The sequence below is a fragment of the Xenia sp. Carnegie-2017 genome, unplaced genomic scaffold (genome assembly GCF_021976095.1).
Source record: "Xenia sp. Carnegie-2017 unplaced genomic scaffold, XeniaSp_v1 HiC_scaffold_22, whole genome shotgun sequence".
Classification (NCBI taxonomy): Eukaryota; Metazoa; Cnidaria; class Anthozoa; order Malacalcyonacea; family Xeniidae; genus Xenia; species Xenia sp. Carnegie-2017.
In genome coordinates, this window is record NW_025813485.1 from 6,937,989 (window position 1) to 6,956,525 (window position 18,537).

The 18,537-nt window shown below is 35.1% G+C and overlaps 1 protein-coding gene across 1 annotated transcript; it reads left to right on the top strand.

Annotated features, from left to right (window-relative positions):
- The first annotated feature begins 510 nt into the window (after nucleotides 1-510).
- LOC124446399 (synaptotagmin-7-like) lies at nucleotides 511-11,652 on the top strand. Its single transcript, XM_046997243.1, has 8 exons — nucleotides 511-828; nucleotides 1,411-1,631; nucleotides 1,860-2,100; nucleotides 2,574-2,741; nucleotides 3,360-3,436; nucleotides 9,180-9,306; nucleotides 10,169-10,300; nucleotides 11,226-11,652. Exons 1-8 carry the CDS (start codon nucleotides 637-639, stop codon nucleotides 11,298-11,300), a joined length of 1,233 nt encoding a protein of 410 aa, XP_046853199.1. The 5' UTR covers nucleotides 511-636; the 3' UTR covers nucleotides 11,301-11,652.
- Nucleotides 11,653-18,537: the final 6,885 nt, after the last annotated feature.

Here is an 18,537-nt window from a genome sequence, read left to right on the forward strand (position 1 = left end):
CGAAAACCACTTCAAATCTGTCTTAAACATGGTTGCAAAATTATCATAACTGTAAATCGAATTGCTCGCATGAATTGCATAAATAACTAAAATAAGCACTTTTTCAGACTCCACTGAGTCAGTTTCATATTTTTTCCCTTTGCAAAACTAGTTTGAGAATTCCACTATTCCTTGCCTAGCTTATATGTTGTTTAATCATAATTCATAATAGACTTTGATTTCGAATTTTCATTTTCATTGGATGGTAAACAAGTTTGACTACAAGTACTACATTTTACAAAAAGAAATATGAAATTGGAATATTTACTAAAAACTCAAGTTGACTGAGACTACTATTGAAACACGTTAGAATTCCCTAAATGCGAGAGAGATCTACCATTTGCTGAATGTGTTACAAACAGTAAAGACGTGAGCGTAGCTTCATATTGCAATTTTTTTGCTTTTTTTGTAATTAAGTGGTGACGTAATCATCAATCTTTAAGTTTTGCATGCCGACGTAACTAAAGTAACTCGACCCACAACAAAAGTCAATTCGAATTGTAGTCAAATTTTCTAATGGCAAAATAGAGGAAATAGGTTAAAGCATTTGAAGAATATTTATGGTGGAGACTGATGCGAGCTTAACTAAATCCCACGATGGGTAATAGTACATCTTTTCCAACAAAGAAATCGCGCAGTACGAGAACTCTGTGCTCTCTGTCTCAATGTGATCATGACATCCATGCAAAGAAAAAACATAATTTGGGTACAATTGCTCGAATAGCGGAGGCAAAAACTAAATTCATCAACACAAATTCGAGAAAGGAAGCAATGCAAGGCTCAAAACAGGTGAAAACTGGAATATTAAACATAAATGCCATAGATACAAACGTATGACGGATTTATACGACTAATATGACGGAATTTTTAACAATGTACAGTGTTATATTTCACTTCATTGATGCTCGTGTGTCAAGTTATCTTCTGAAGTCAAAACATTACATTAATATAAATTAATTATAAATAAGTAACAGTGCAACATTAAAACCTTACAGCACTTGAATTTTTTTGTTGTGGGATAACAGTTGATAAACCGCTTTTAGAAGTTTTTGTTGTGGGGTAACTATGGATAATTTTTACCAGAGCAACGCTTTTCATCATTTCGGCAAATGTGTTAGTGCTGATCCAGGACTGATCTTTTATAGAAGAGTGAACAAAGGCTTTCATTTGAAACGTAAAAAAACTGTATTTAAGAACGTCGTTCATGAATCTGTTACAGCCTCTAATATATAAAATCAATAGTTTTAATAGATATGGTTATGACGCTCTTTTACTTTCACAAGAAATCAGCCTGGCAAAGAAGGTTCCCCTGATTGATGCCCGTGTTCCCAATGCATTAAGTTTTTCTCTCATACAGTCTAACATTCACAGGTTAATGGAACGAACTTTATCAAGGAGTTATATCATAGACTGGACCCCAGCATAGCGCTACCAAATGGAGTAGATATCACTGGTGAAATCCAGGTCGCATTGAAATACAACAGTGACGCAAAACTTTTGCTAATCAAAGTTATCCAGGCTAGAGATTTGGTTCCAAGAAATCTCACTGGCTTCTCCGATCCTTATGCAGCTGTTAAAATAGTGCCTGACAGGTAAAACGAACACATAAAATAACTGCTCGCGATGAAAATATTCTATGAAGATGATTGGCGGTCAGCTGATTAGTAGGGATAATGCACTTATGAAAAAACTCAGTAGAATGTTTAGTATACATGTATATTGTTTGTCAATGCACTTGAAGAAGAAAAGTTGAGAGCTTTAGTACTTCACAATCATACACGAAGGCATGCAAAAATTACGGTTTTCTGGAAAAATCATAGATACAATGAAGGAGTGAAATCGACAAGAAGAAAGCTACGGACTGTCAATCCGATTTTCCAAGAAATATTTTCATTCACATCGGAAGAAACTGAGTTGCAAGAAACAAAAGTTTGCATTGATTTGTTCGACCATGACTTGGTTGGCTCAGATGATTTTTTGGGAGAAGCTGTAATCGACATATCAAAGATGAATTTGTCAAATGAACTCACGTATTCGGAGTGGTTTATGTTACAACATCAGGTAAAACATCACTTTTTGACTGATGCATGTAGTTCCTTTAATTAACAACTTTGAACAATCGGAATGAGTTTTTCTTGTTCACATTACAATATCATAGAAATGTCTTTTGACTGGTGATTAGTTATACCTATTTAGCATAAAACATGTTTTGCTTTTAATCTTAAACTCAAAACAATCCACGTGAACCCAAATTTTGATTAATAAGAGAAATGAAAAATGGCTGCTTTCTAAGCTTGCTCCAAGATAAGTTGTCAATATAGTAGATCCAAAACAGAAGTGAAAATGAGAAAAAAGTAAGTTTCATCAATGAAGATACCATATCATGTAAAATTATTTAAGTAAATGGACCTTCTATTTCACTTAAAATTAAGCGATGATCAATGTTTGTTGTAAAGATTGAAAACTGGAGGCTGTGACATTCTACTGTGGTTTACTACTTTCCATCGTTTTTCTGAATTTTGAATGTCTTTTAGACCAACTTCTCCGTTACTGGTGACGTTGATGTTTCTCTTTACCACGATGCTGACATCCTTTTTGTGACAATTCACAAGGCAACAGATCTTTTGGACTGTGCTTTGAAAGATTGTTCTACACTTGTGTCAATTCACATTCCGTTCACAAATCAGAGCAAGATGTCGAAGGTGAAATGTTTGCTATATTACAAAATAACACGATAACGTGCCATCTAATTTTATTAATGTCTTTCGATACAATTATTTCTTATTGACTTCCAACTTATTCGAGCCAAATCGCTTTAATGGCCACTGTTTATTCGTTTAGTCTCTGCAGGTAAAAATATTCTCGGCAACGTGGCTTCAATCCTTTAATGTCGTTTTTTCTAAGTTTTATCCACCCATATAGACTCTAACTTCCAAACAATCCTTGTTGTTCAAATGAGACTTACCTTTGCTTCGTAGTGTTTGTGCAGATAGGAAGTATGACGAAACATTGACATCGAACGAACAACAATGTTTCGGTTCAAATGCTCAAGTCTTTCTTCAAACAGCACCACACACATTTCTTTTCGAGATAAAATCAATTCGAAAAACCTAATTTTCATAAAAGAAGTGATGTGACTTTGAAACATAAAAACTGTTTGAAATATTCATTTCAACGAGCAAATTCCTCACTCATGAAGAAAACAAAGCACGATTTATGAATATGTCAGGTCTGGATCGTCTAGATTCTTTTGTTTCTACTCTGTTCAAACACTATACAATTTCAAAGTAAGTATTATAGTTTGATTTGAGTTCGTATAGATTGCTGATGGTTGCATCAATCCCCAATTTGAAGAAACATTTGAATTTGATATGTGTGCAAACGAGGTTCCATTCAGGTAATTTTTGATAAATTATTTAAATTTATTTATACTCTGGTTCATATTGTTCTACGATGATGGATAAATGTACAATGAATGTATGCTTGAAATGTACCTATAGCAGGGGCGGATCTAGGGGTAGGCACCATAGGCAAGTGCCTATGGTGAAATTACCAAAATATACTTCGACTTAGATTCGATACGAATTTATCGAATTATGAAACTATGAATAGCACTTTATCGCAGTCAAATCATCTGACTTTTGTTTAGAAATGTTGTGCAATTAAATGACGTAATTTTGATATGAATCGTAGTCCAGATGCGTATGATTATCTATAAAGCTCCGTGTCGTTAGGCAAAGCAGCCATTTTGCCTAAGTCAAGAAGGCGATCTAGCCATTTGATTGGTTGTTAGCAATTTGCCTAAACAAGATGAATTTGCCTAACTTGACATCGTGTATAGGTATTCTGATTGGGCAATTTTTGCAACCGTATGCTTTCATTGGTCAATTTTTTGCCTAACTTGAGCAATTCCAACCAATCATTGCTGTTGATAAGCATAGTTGAACTAGGCAAATTAGGCAATTGAAAATTAACATACACTCGTATTGTTTCTGAACAGCCTCTGTGCTCAGTTTACGGTTTTGTGATATTTATAATGTCTTCATTGTGTTGTGGTAATTTATACGAGACTGCTCAGTCTGCGTTGGCCAAAACGATTTAAAATGCCTTAATGAGCTTTATTCTCGTTTATTGGTCGACGTTCGACCTATGTTTACTAACGAGCAGCTGTTAGATAGAATTTATGACCCCGACCATACTCTGTGTCGAAATTTTGGAGCTGAAATATATGTGCCAAAGCACGCTCATGACGGAAAGACTTGTACTGCAATAAGGTAAATATATTATAATTATATATATCGTATTGTAGTATTTATATATACGTGTAAAATGGTTAAATCTCAATTTCGCTAGGCTATATCTTTGTCTACAGTCAGCAATTCATTCATACAATGCAATCAATCTACCAAACAAAATATTAATTTCTTTTCTTGAATATTTTTAAGATCTGAAGCTTCTGGCAATTGCCTCTACAGTTCAGCTTCCTAGTTCTGGTAGGTAACAATGCATTGGTCCCTACTTTGCGAATTTTAACATCGCTTGAGCTATTTATTCATGCTGCTTTTTATGCTCAACACCCATGCTTTTGTCTGTTATAAGTGAGCACAGTGATTACTTTGCCCAAAGCTTAAACAATCTTTTGCCTTTGTCAGTGTCTAAAGAATGTTTAGACACTGGATATACAACAGATGAACTGGTAAAACAGGAGGCTATTTTAAATTGTAATGACCAGAAATGGTCATCTTTTCTTTGTATTTTGGGCCTATCTTCTGTTTTAGGTAGAAAAATTCATACTTTTATCCTGATTCTGGTGAAAGTAGATATAAATTGTTATTTAATCGTATTGTTCAGCCCGGTTATTAAGCCAAAGAGGTTTGGATGCTATTAATATTTTGTTTTGTCATGAAGGATCTGTACAACCAGGTGAGACTTTTCAGTCTAATCATTTTGTGCCTCTCATTTTCCATGCCCACAGGTTGAAGCAAAATTGTCTAATTCCTGTACACAGTCTAATTCTAGCAGCTCAACAACAGAGAAACGAAAATTTGTCAAAATTTTTCCAAATATTGCACCAAAAACAGTTGACATTTCAAATTTTTTTACTTCAACTAATAGGCCTGCTGCCCAACCAACTTTTAAAAGGATGCCCAATGAGAGTTTTTCTTCTGCTGCAGCTCTTGCTCAGACATTAAATAAAGCCAATAGTCTTTTGCTTCACACATCATCCCAGGAACTATTGCCTGGTATTCCAACTTCTGGTGATATGCAACCTGCTGTTTTAACCCATAATTTTGATGTTTCCTTGTATAGGGAGAAAGTTAAGGGTATGGATAATTCTGAAATATGTCATTTGATAAAAAATGTATATAAACCAGATAAAAAGTATCATTTTCCTAAATCTAATGGCAGATCATTTAGGCATGATTGGCTAGACCAGCATGAATGGCTTTGCTATTCACCTTCACAAAATGGTGCGTATTGTCTATCGTGTGTGTTGTTTGGCAATAGATTCCCAGGCAAGGCCAGTAAAGTAAAAAAGTTGTTTACTGAACCTCTTCAAGATTGGAAGAATGCTAAATGCTCTTTCACTCAACATGCTGGAAAAAGTAAAGGGAGGGAAGTCGGTTTGCATGCATCCACATCACCAATTTTGATGCTTTGCGTTCCCAAATATCAGGTACTCTGCAGCCTATCGAGATGATCATGGATGCTGGTATCAAGAAAGAAATAGAACAGAATAGGGAAATACTATCTCCAATTATTGATTCTGTCATTTTTTGTGGACGTCTAGGTTTACCTCTTCGTGGGCATCGTGATGATTCCAAGTATCACCCTACTGTTGGTTGTTATTCATCTGGAGGGGTTGGTAATTTCATTGAAACACTCAATTATGGAGTTAGGAGAGGGGATAAAGTTTTAGAAAATCATTTAAAGAATTGTGGTAAGAATAGAAGTTATATTTCTAAAACAAGTCAAAATAAAATCATTAAATGTTGTGGCCAGGTAATCAGTAATCAGATTATTTCTGATATCAAAAAGTAAGTTTTTTCTGTTATTGCTGATGAAGCATCTGATTCTTCACATAAAGAACAAATGTCTCTTGTTTTGCTTTGTTGATACCGATATGAATATCAGGGAAGAATTCATTTCATTTCTTTTTGTAAGTGGGGACTAAGTGGTGCTCAACTTGCCAAGCTACTTTTAGAGGCTCTAAAGGAACTGACTTTATCAATAGATGATTGTAGGGGGCAAGGTTATGATGGGGCTGGTTCAGTTGCTGGTTGCACTAATGGTCTAGCAGCTCAAATTTTAAAGCTTAACCCAAAGGCTCTTTATACACACTGCTATAGTCATAGGTTAAACTTATCCATTTGCGATTCTTTGAGTATACGTGTTGTCAATGATATGTTGAAACATGTTAACAATGCCACTAATTTTATTAAAATTTCCCAAACTCGCAATATTCCCTTTGAAAAACATATACGTAATTCAGAAACAAACTCGAAAAAGACTAGATTAACAGACGTTTGCAAAACTAGATGGGTAGAACGTATCGAAGGTTTAGATACATTCCAAGAGCTTTTGTACCTGTATACACCACCCTTAACGATATGTCTGAAAATCTAGATGGTGAGTTCAAACCGTCGCTTCAGTCTGATGCCTCATCTTTGTTTCAACTTATTGACAGGTTTGATTTCGTCGTTGCTTTAGTTATCACGAGAAATATTCTTGATTCAACTCTTCCAGTAACACAGTTATTACAGGGTAAGAGTATCGATATAATGGATGGTATTCATTTAATTTCAACTTTGAAAACTGAGGTGGTGAACATGAGGAATTCCTCTGATTTTTATCATGACACCTGGTATGACGAAGCGCTTGAACTGGCAGCAAAAGTTGGCATTGAAGAATGGAAACCAAGAACAGTGCGCAAACAAACGACCAGGAAAATATTCCCCACACAACCATTTCTGAGTATTATAAACGTGCAATTACTCTTCCTCTACTAGATCATTTGCAATCTTCTTTAGAATCACGATTCGACCTTGAGAGTGTGAATGTCTATAAAGGCCTTAGCATTGTACCGACGAAAATGATGTCCATGACAAGAGATGGGGTGGATTGGAAAGAGCCATTCAAAACTGTGGCTAACTTTTATTATGATGATTTGCCAAATCCTTTGGCCTTAGATGCTGAACTTAGGTTGTGGTACACTTATTGGGAGACCCACTGCGGCCTCCTTCCTGATAACATTGCCCAGACTTTAAAATCTGTTCATTTCGCCGGATTTGAAAACATTAAAATTTTACTACGTATTTTAAGAACGCTCCCCATTACCTCTTGTGAATGTGAACGATCTATTTCTTCCCTTAGGACACTTAAAAACTATCAGCAAAGTACCATGGTTGGGGAACGCTTAAATGGTTTGGCTATGATGCAAATTCATCAGGAAATTGTACCAGATATTGGTGAGGTTATTAATACTTTTGCTGTTGGAAATACAAGGCTAAAATTTGCATGAATTTATTCATATCCTAGTTTTTTATTTTGTTGAAATGTCCATATGTTAACCATTTATTGTGCGTTGTACACAATAGTAACGTCAATAGAATTTGCATCAAACTAATAGCTCGCCCGATAAAGGTTTTTTCCCCTATATACATTCCAAACTTAAAACTGCTGAGTACGTGTATGGTACTCGGCCGTTGTCGACATAAATTTACTTTCACAAAAATTGTTAGGCATAAATAGAATAATTTTTCCTTACACCAAATTTTAGTCTTCACAAAGACTCTTTATACAAAGCTCTATTTTGACTATTACATTACATTTACATTCTGCTCATTTGTTGGCAAATGAGAGTGCACATTTTAGGTGGGGGGTAAAGGGTTGGAATTGACTGGGATGGTGTAAGAAACTGAGCAATCTTACATCCATGAAATGTCCCACATAGTCACCCATTTCTAACCAAACTCCTTTTGCTATTTGCTAAAGGTGTGAAAGGCGAGTTTCTGGCGCCTTCAAAACCAGAGTGCTCATTTTAGGGGGTAAAGGGTTGGAATTGACTGGGATGGTGAAAAATTGAGCAATATCACATCCATGAAATATCCCATATAGTCACCCATTTCTAACCAAACTCCTTTTCAAAGGTGTGTAGGCGAACTTCTGGCGCCATAACCAGTCTGCTTAATTCGGCTCTCACAGGGCTGTCCATGCCGGATCACGATTTTTTGTTTTGCGTTAAAGTGTTCCTAGGCATGCTGATGAGCCCTGATATGGGGCGAAACAGTCTTGTGTGCATTCAATAATCTGAATAGTGAAAATCAACGACCTTGTGATATGTAAGTATAAATATACAATGTTTTTATGTATTTATACGATTGAGATCTACAAGATTCTGCATAGCTGAATGATTAGACTGTTTGATTTAAACAATTTATCGAAAGCATAAATAGTGTAGTATGTTTTGCAAAGTATGACGTCATAGGTTTAGCACTGAATGACGTCATAATGTTTTGCCTATGGTATCCAAAATCCTAGATCCGCCCCTGTACCTATAGTTGATATAATTCATTGCATTTAAAATTGTTGTAGAAAAATCACGTGATTTATAGACTTGACTTTCCAGTGCTAAACAATTTTACTGCACGAATTGCTGGGTTTTTGTTGTTTCATGTTAAACGAATAAATTGCTTTCTACGTTTATGTTGGTTATCTGCTGAGCGATCTGATCCTCACCTTAGCAAGAATAAAAACAACATTTAGTATCCTGTAACATGGATTACTGAAATGTCATGATTAAGAAGTGTGCATAATGTAACAAGAATAAAAATGTGCGCATAAGCCTACCAGCAGCTACCAATCTGCCGCCCGTCCCGTACCCCTATGAGCGTGAGAAAAAAAATTTTCAAGCCTTGGTTTGACGTTGAAAGAGAAGAAAATGATAAAAAATAATATTGACAGTGTTGTATAATACATAAAAATATCTGCCGATAAACCTCTGTTGATATAGAACTTGACGTTTCGAAACGAGGTGAAGTTTCTTACTCTCTGGGACTTAGTATGAGCTAGGGTTCACTGATTACTTTAAATAAACACATAAGCCTTTTCTATCTTTTTCTAACTTTTTTTTAATGTAGAAGTATCATTGTGAACATCTATCGCATTTCTCAATCGGAGGAAAAACCTATTGGAAGCATTAATATCAATCTAAAAAGATACAAAACAGGCCAAAGATGTAGAAATTGGTACCGTGTTACTGACATGGTAAGTCAAGAGGGTGATTTTATAAAAATTTATACATTGGAGACCATTGATTGAGAAAGGTGCTTACTTTAGAGAGACACGAAGTAAAAGAAAGGTACAAGGGTTATCATCATACAAAAAAGAATCCTTTCATTGATGTCCAGGGGGTGCACATTAGGGGTGTGAGGGGGGAGAGGATGACAGCCAGATTTTTTAAGAGTCGATCCATAAACTGATAGAGTACGAAGAAAATAGGTGCAGCTAAAATTTTATGTTTCTCTATGAAATAAAGACACCCCAAGAGTTGCTCCTAGAACGTAGATCCCCCCCGTTTTTTGGATGATGTGCTCTCCTGATGATAACACTAAAGTATTAAAGTAGTTATGCAACAACTGCAACAAATGACCACATTAAAATAATCAATTCTTTTTGAGTGGTGTCAACGTTAAAGGGATCATTTATTATCGATGATAGCGATTATATTGAAAATGAGTATTATATTAACTTTTGAGATATCTTCCCAGAAGAGATCGTAACACACGGGTATTTGTATAATATCAAAGGTGGTGAGTGGTCATCTAATGATAACGAAGATCACATTAATCATATAAGAGAGAATTACGATGTCGGGCTTATTGATTCTTACAGAAAACAAAATGATTGTCTCTATTAAACAAAAATACAGTCTCTAAGAAAACAATACAAAAAAGGTTATACGGTTTAAAATCATCACTGAAGTCTCATGTACAAAACGTTTCTGAAAGGATTGGTTTTGTTTACCATATTTAAGCTTTAGATTACTACTTTTTACAAAACTCACATGCCGGCTTTCCTCAAATGCGAAGAGATGTATGGAATTGTTTCGTTATATAATCATTTGTAGAAAAACACAGGTCGACAGAGGACACTCCTGGGGGAAAGTATTGTCACCCAAGAATTCCGTGAAGCAATGTTTGCTCACAGTTTTTACCATTGCCCCTCCTTTATGTTTCGAAACGACAGGTCTGGAAAAAAGGTATGGTTGTTAACATGAGACACGTCAAAAAATGAAGGGGAATAATAGCTACCTCTTACGATTTTTCTTTTTGTCTACACTATATAAGTGGGGAATGAAGCCCGAATCTTTAGAAAAATTACTATTTCATTCCATTTCATTAGAAAGTTAATATCATTCATTGTTTTTCTGATAAAGAACACGAAAATATTTGCATGCATTTTAAGAGTGATAAAAGCTTGTTTTTCTGCTGAACTATGTAAAGATGATGATATACTATGTCAGACAATGATTTCACTTCTAAAAAAAATGGAGTGAAAGAGCCTTGTATTAAAATATTATTTGAGCAAGGATTCTTGCTCTTGGACTTTTAATTTACTCGAAATTTTATTTTAATATTTGTTAGAATCATTTTGGAAAATTCATTTCGACATTCGAAATTGTTCAAGCCAGTATCCATGCAAATAATATTTTGGAGATAGTTAAAACAAATCGAAATAGAAAGCAAATTTGCAATATACGTAAACTATGTTGAAGAATTTCATTTATTCCTTTTAAATATTTTCAACAGAGATGCCAGGCATTTAACAATTGTTTTTTTTATAAAAGATTCGAGGAAAAGTTCATGCAATTGCAAAGCCAGCCGAAATTTTGCTTATGAAACAATGAACTATAGATCAAATGAACCATAATTTTCCTGAAAAACTTACATAGCTCAAATTAAAAATTTAGGCACTGCATCGTGGACAAAATTTGATTGACTGGTTTATGGTAAAACGGTTAGGCTCGTTTTAACTAAAAAAGAAAAAAAATAAATTCAAACGTAAAGAAAATTGTATATTGGACTATGTTAGAAAAAGGAATCAATCATTGGCAGTGCATAGCTATACATTGGTTGGTGTTGCATACTTTTTTGTCGATCATACTTTCTTTTGTGTGAACATAGGTGTATTCCGTTTCATGCCGGCAAGCATCTTCGTCCTCGAAAGTCATACTCGTCAACGGCTTCCCACTTCGATGAAAATTTTAAGGTAGAGAAAGCAATATTTCTGGTTATTTTCCAAATGTTTGTTTGCTTTTTCATCATAGCTCATAGTTGACAGGTTTCAGTCGTTTGGCATGTAGCTAGATCATCTTTGATTTATATCCTCAAGACTTCAATGTAAAATATATTTAGCATTGCATGCAATCTGTAGCTAAAAAGTTGCATCTCCTGATTCTGAACAGCATTGGATTCACGCGACAGTTTAATATTAGTTTCTATATCAGTGAAGATTGAAGACTGTGCAAATGTGCATCATTGCATTAATTAAAATAATTAATTGCTGTATGAATTTAAAACGATCAGTAATAAAACCATTGAATAAAACCGACACCACTTTCCTTTTAAAGGAGTTAGAAGATTGCGTCATCTTTTCATGCATAACCTTCCAAAAATACGCGAAGCTCGATGGTCAGACATAAATTGCCATATAAAATTTAAAAAAAGCTTCTAACATGAAAGTTTTATTTATTTGAAATGAAGATCTATGCATAGTTCATGAAAGTATACTTTTCCATGCACATGGACTTGCGAAAGCAAGCAATTAACTAAGAATGGGTGCTAACAAACCAACATGAAAATGGTGTGCAAATTCATTGCCCTCAGTTCCGGATGAATTATATGCATAGTTGTTGCAAATTATGTTAAAGTTATGTTGGGTTCAATTGTACATTCGGGTACGTCGGGGACGATAGGGAACAATACAAAAAACATAGTGTGACGGAAGTAGAGAGGGGAGAGAACGGAAGTGAGAATGGCGAGATAGGGAAGATACTTTTGGGAGTGAGAATAAAATTGTTTAAGATACCCAAAGATTGTGATTATTTCTCGTGTTCCGAAGACATTGGGACGGAGGTCAATTTTTGGAAGATAGTTGCCGTATGACAATGGAATATTCCGCACAAGATCGACTTTCATGGAAATGTTACTTTCATATTTATGTTTTGTGTCCAAGTTCAGCAGTTGTTAAGAAAAAAATGGACAACTGTAATTATATAAGCACGATATTTGCCCATGTATTTTCTTTTATTGAATATTTGCTCCACATAAAAAATCAGGTAGTCACAGATCACAACAAACGAACTTCGTTTTTATATCTCAGTAAAATAAAACGAAGTTGTCCAAGTTAGCAGAGTCCTGAGAAGGACTGTTGTTGTTGACGTTGACTGATTAATGAACACGAACAGTTCTTCTCAAGACTCCACTAACCTGGACGATCTACATTTACAAACATGTAACGATACTCGGTTCAAACCATTTATGTAAACTTTTTCAATGCTGTGCGTAAACTTTTCGATGTCCAAACTTAAGGTTAATTGATTTTATGTTACAAAAATGTTAGATACATCTAATTACCTATTATGCTGCGTGTGCTACAATTTTATTTAACTTAGTGATAGGTTTTAGAATCATTGGATCATTGCGTTGTTGGATCATTGCCTCATTGGTTCATTAGGTCATTGGGTTATTAGATCATTGAGTGATCAGGTCATGTGATGATTGGGTTATTGGCTTATGGAGTTACTGGGTAATCTAGGAGTATTGTATCATTTGGTCACTGGGTAACTGGTTCAATGAATTATACACTGGTCAACAAAAAGAAACTTTTTAAAAGGTGTCTGATATTTTTTGACTGATTTACTATATTTTTGCTATGCTAAATCTAGAAATAACATTCATTTTGCGCTCGGAGGTCAAATTTTTTTGCAAATTTGAATTTAAAATTATGCGTCTTTAGTTATATTTTTTTAAAACAATGTTTTCAAGATTTACATGTTTTCAAGATGTTTCAAAACAAAATGCCAGTTTTTATGATAAAATTGCAGTATTCCAAGAAAGAATCATATACACTTCATGTACAGTACATGTAACTAAAAATGAAAACTTAATGTTTGCATTATTACGGTCTAAATTTTCGTTTTTTTGATTGTCGCGAATGTTTTGGTGCTTGCACATCTCTTTTTAAATTCCAACAGTAGTCCGCCATCATCACCATGTCCCACCTTTCTCTTAAGTCATGGTGAAAGCGCTCTCCTTGCTCATCGCTTAAAGAGCCAAGATTTTCGGGATCAATACCAGCTTTTAATTTTTCAGTTGACAAATTGGGGAAGGTTTTACAACGAAACTGAAAACACCGTCCATCTTTATCCAAAGTTTTAGTGAAATGCCTCATCAAACCGAACTTTATGTGCAGTGGAGGAAATAAAATACGTCCCCTGTCAACGAGAGGCTTGTTTATCACTTTTTTGCTCTACAACTTGCAAGCTCTTCACGTACTGGCCATTCTTTTATCACGTAATGATGAGTACGATCCCTACTATCCCAGATGCATAAAAAGTATGGGTATTTGGTAAATCCAGACTGTTGACCAAGCAAGAAGTTGACCATTTTTAAGTCAACGCAAATCAGCCATTTATGATGGTCATAAGAAATTCTTTCTAGGACGTACTTAATTGCTTCATGCTGTTCTTTTAATGTTGTCGAATGTGCCAATGGCACAGATGCAAATTGATTTCCATTGTGTAACAACACACATTTCAAGGACCTTTTGCTGCTGTCGATAAAAAGTCACCAGTCCTCTGATTTGTATTCAGGTACGCCGAGATGTTTCAGTAGCTCTACTATGTCATTGCGATAGACTAATTATTTTTCTTGAGCAAAATATCTTAAAAATTCCTGGTCCCTGGTACGGAAGAAACTTACCTTAACTTTACCATTTAGCATGTTCTTGTCCTTTAAAGAAGTTCGGCAGAAGTTCGGCAAGAAGTTCGGCAGAGTCTTTTGGCAAATTTAAATCGCGAACAAGATCGTTTAGTTCGTTTTTGGAAAACAATTTTGGCTGCTCATCATTGTCATCGGGAAAGGATGCATCATCGGTAGTGGCAATGCTTTGAGTTTCATCCTGGCTACTACTGCTTTCTTCAATACTTGTATCTTCAAATACAAGTACGGGAATTTCTTCACTATAAGGAGTAGGGCGCATAGCTGACGGTAGATTGGGATACTCCAGTGTTGTGCGATTTTTTCTGTTAATTCCCATGACATTGATAACACAAAAGTAGCAATCGGTTGCATGATTTAAGGCTCTCGCCAAATCATGGGGATGCCAAAGTTCATGGACTTTTGCGTGCCTTTGCTCCATTGACGGAGATGCTCTGTGCATCTTTTGCAAACCATGTGAGGTGTCCAACTTTTGTCTTGCTCGCCGAGCTTCATGCCACAATATGCATAGTAAACGCGCTTGATAAAGGTGGTGACAGTATTGCGATTTGGTGCAAGTGTGTATTCACCACAAACATAGCAAAAAACATCCGGCTTATTTTTATTATTTCTACTTTTTATTATTTTTTACTTACATTAATATGTTGGTGTGTTTTAACAAGTTTTACCATTGAATTCCAGTATGGGCTAAATAAAGCCTTATTTTATCTTTAAATATCCCATAATAATCGCAAAACCTAAACTCCCTAATTGAAATTCAATCAATAATTGCATATTCAAATGCTTTCTTCTTTGTATTGCTAGTGCTAAAAAATTTAAATTTGTTCAGATAATAGAACTTTAAAAGGTAAATGGTTAGTACTTCTGTTGTACCTTTCTCGGGTATTTAAAAGTAAAAAAATAGAAAATTAACGATAGCTTAAAATCTCGACCTGACCCAGCAAAAATAGTGTTATTTTTGGAATCAGCACATCAAAATTGTCCAAAATCAGTTTACAAAACTGAGACACCAAATTTGCTGTTGACCAGTGTTATTGGTTCAATGGGACATTGTTTCAATGAGTCGTTCTCGTTGGTTCATTGTGTGAGTTTTGAGGCATTGGGTGATGGAGATATCGGATCATGAAGGGGTGTTGGTTAACTGGTTGAAAGGATCATCGGCTTAATGGGTCATTATTTTATTAGGTCATCTGGTGGGTGTTGGATCATCAGGTCAGTTTCTGTTAAGTCATTAGCAGTAATGTCTGCAAGTTTTTTGATGTGTGTGTTTGGGGGGGTGAGGTGGCAGAGAGTTCCTAAATATGGCTCTTACACGTTTCACTTACTTGTACTTCTAATTTTACAATTATCGACTATGGTTTTGAAAATGCTATTGAAGGGTATGGATCGCCTAACTTGGTCTGCTTTCTTTCGCCACTGGTCATTGGCAGGATTCATTCACTATTTTCAGGGTTGACAGAAGATATATTTTATGTGGAGACGGAAGCAATACTTAGATAATTCTGGTCTTCAGCTAAAACGACTTTCGTTATACGTAATTAATAATTCCTCATCATTTTATTATGTATTTAGTCACAATTTCAAGATTGCACGATGTTTGACAACATTTGTCAGTTTTGGGAAATTGCATGTTAGCATGTACAAACTATGACTCAAGGCGTTAGTCACCTTCATCCTCTCCCTGTTTATAACAGCTTCTAACAAATGAGCCTGCCTCACATATTTCATCTTGTGTTAAGTGTGAACATCGTACCGACTTAACTTACAGAATGCATTTCTTTATGAAAGCGTGAGATTTATGAAAAATAAGTGCCGCTGTCTTTTTTGAGCCAAAATCTTGAATATTAGATGGTGAAGTCTTTGGAAGGGTTGTTCAAAAGTGGCTTGGCAGCAATAAGTCATTTAGTATCAACATTGACTCGTGATGAACCCGCAGAGCCAACCTCTTTGTTCTAGAAAGTTAATACTATTAATATAACAACGTTTGCGTTTGCGTTTGCGTTTGCATCGCATAAAAGATTTAATTGGCTGTGAGAAATTAAAATTTTTGCTTTGAAATTTTGTCAGCCAAGATCACAACCGTCGAAGTCTGCTGCTATATTGTTCCTTGATTTTTTTTTATATTACACTTCAAAGTACCCGTGTTCTCTTAAATGAAACCGTTATCAATGTTTTGTGCGAGCTCTGTTTAGTTAAAGGCATATTAAACATATGGCCTAAACAGAAATTTCGTTTGTGAAATTCGAATAGATGATATGTCACATGTGCTCCGTGGCTGTCTGTCATGTACAGCGTGATAAAACACACTTGAATATCATATCATCATTGTGTTGTTTCATACCCCATATCACACAGGGAAAAGATTACTGAATTTAGTAGCACCTCGCAGAGCCGAAGAATAAATGTATGTTTTGGCGTTGTTGAAATCATCTGCATTTTGTATAAGTACGTTTGTGTGTATCAGTCGTAAGAATTACGTCGCACAAAGAGACGCTCGCATGCTTGTCTTTGTCCCAAATAGTTCAAATCTACACCCATTTATGTAGCTACATTTCTCGCACCCATGTATATTTTATTCATCCTATTCACTTTAATATTAATTCGTTTGCTCGTTTCTGGAAAACAAAACGTCTCAAATTTTTTCAAAACGTTTGGAAAAAGCAATCCTTTAGTTATCATATGTAATTTGGACGCGTGCGACGCACCGACAAAACATGGCTTGCGAAAGTTCGAGTTCTCGAATAATGGACAGCAGATGCATCTGAAGAGCCTTGTTTGTATGAATAACATATCAGAAGATAGCATACGGACACATATATAATTGTTCACAACATGTTCATTTTTCATATTTCCATGCATATATTTTTAAATCATGAAATTCATTCATATAGGACGGATATCATAGACTAAACCGCTTTAACATGAATAAAGCACGCACTAAAGTCTGGGCGATGTACCTGTACACACAAAATAATGAATTTTTTGCCAAGAATTAAGCACACACTTTTTGACTTTTTTTCCCAGTGAGAACAGGCTGCAAATCTAAAGATTGAGGATGTGCTTACGCGTTCTGTCGGGAGCATAAACCAGGTTTAATTAGATACTTATTTGCGTGCATGCAAAACACTTTCCCGCATAGAGCGGCTATGAGAAACGGGCAGGTGATTCTGTAAAGCAACAACTACACTTGCAAATTTTAAGACGCTTTCTTGCGTCGAGTGGGATTGATTTGAATGTGTTCCATGTGCAACATATGCAATGCATTTTGTGCGCTTCACAACATATGATTTAAATTGCTTTTTGAGATAAAATCTCGACCTTTTATTTCGTTTTTTCTTATCAATGAGGTAATTACATAGACTTACTGCATGGACATGTCGTTTTCGCAACTAAAGAAATCAATTTTCATTTGTTTCTCGCTAATTTTGCAATAACATTGGAAATTAACGCAAAATTAAAAGTTGTTTGCAAAATTCAAAGCAAAGTTGTTTGTCACTTTGCACAATTTGATATTGATAAAGTTTCATTCAATATTATTGATCTTCTGCGTATTAATATTATGTTGAGTTTGATGTATTGTTTTCGTAACATCTGTCAGTGAGCTATATTTATATATATATATATATATAACCTATGTCTGTGAGCTATATGCATGCGCATTGTTTTTCGCGTGATCAGCTTTTGCTTCGCTTTTAAAAGACTTAAACCGTTCATTTATTTAATTGTGTTGTAATTAACGTTGGCATGCGCAAGAAATAAGAATAACAAATAAGGAAGATTTGGACGTCCTCAAGTTTTTTTTGAGACGAAAACATCTTTAGAAATTGTATACATTATTGCAAATGTTGACTGTGTATAAGAGGGAAAACAATAACTTTTAAGTAGAAAACATAGAGAATTCTTAATTTTTGTTTGTGTGATGTTGTTGCGAGTTTACAGAAATTATTCAGATTCAGATTCCAGAAGTAGATCATACTACTTTCGTCATTATAGTTTCTATCGCTCGCTTGATAACATCATCATAAAAACGAAAACGAACGAGAGAGCAATATTGGGCGTTTAATGTCATAAAAATGGATTCACATCAGAAACCTTTCAGAACTTTTTCCTACAATTGTAGGGCGGCATGACGATTTATTTGGTAACAATATTAACTAATGTCAGATTAACGCGCTTGATATCAGTGTTCTAGTGAACACACGTTGCTACACCATATAAATATGTTCTACACATGATAGGACTCAGATATGTGTCTATATGGACAATATCTGTGACAAATGCACCTACCTAAATCGTATATTCATTGTTTATTTTTTTTATGTCCCTTGATGTAATGCTGTTATGTCATGATTGATGTTGGGAAAATAAACGACAAATGGAGTTCTCAAATAAGACACTGTGAATTCTCGATATCAATAGCAGCATGAATAGCTGATATGTAAATTATACCAATGGTAAATCGATTGCAACAGGTCAATAAATTTTTATAACGTCA

Excerpts from the sequence above, each read along its gene's own strand:
- LOC124446399 (XM_046997243.1), top strand. The coding sequence starts at position 637 with ATGGGTAATAGTACATCTTTTCCAACAAAGAAATCGCGCAGTACGAGA. Across the intron at positions 829-1,410 it reads CAATGCAAGGCTCAAAACAG|GTTAATGGAACGAACTTTAT; the intron begins GTGAAAACTGGA and ends TAACATTCACAG. Across the intron at positions 3,437-9,179 it reads GCAAACGAGGTTCCATTCAG|AAGTATCATTGTGAACATCT; the intron begins GTAATTTTTGAT and ends TTTTTAATGTAG.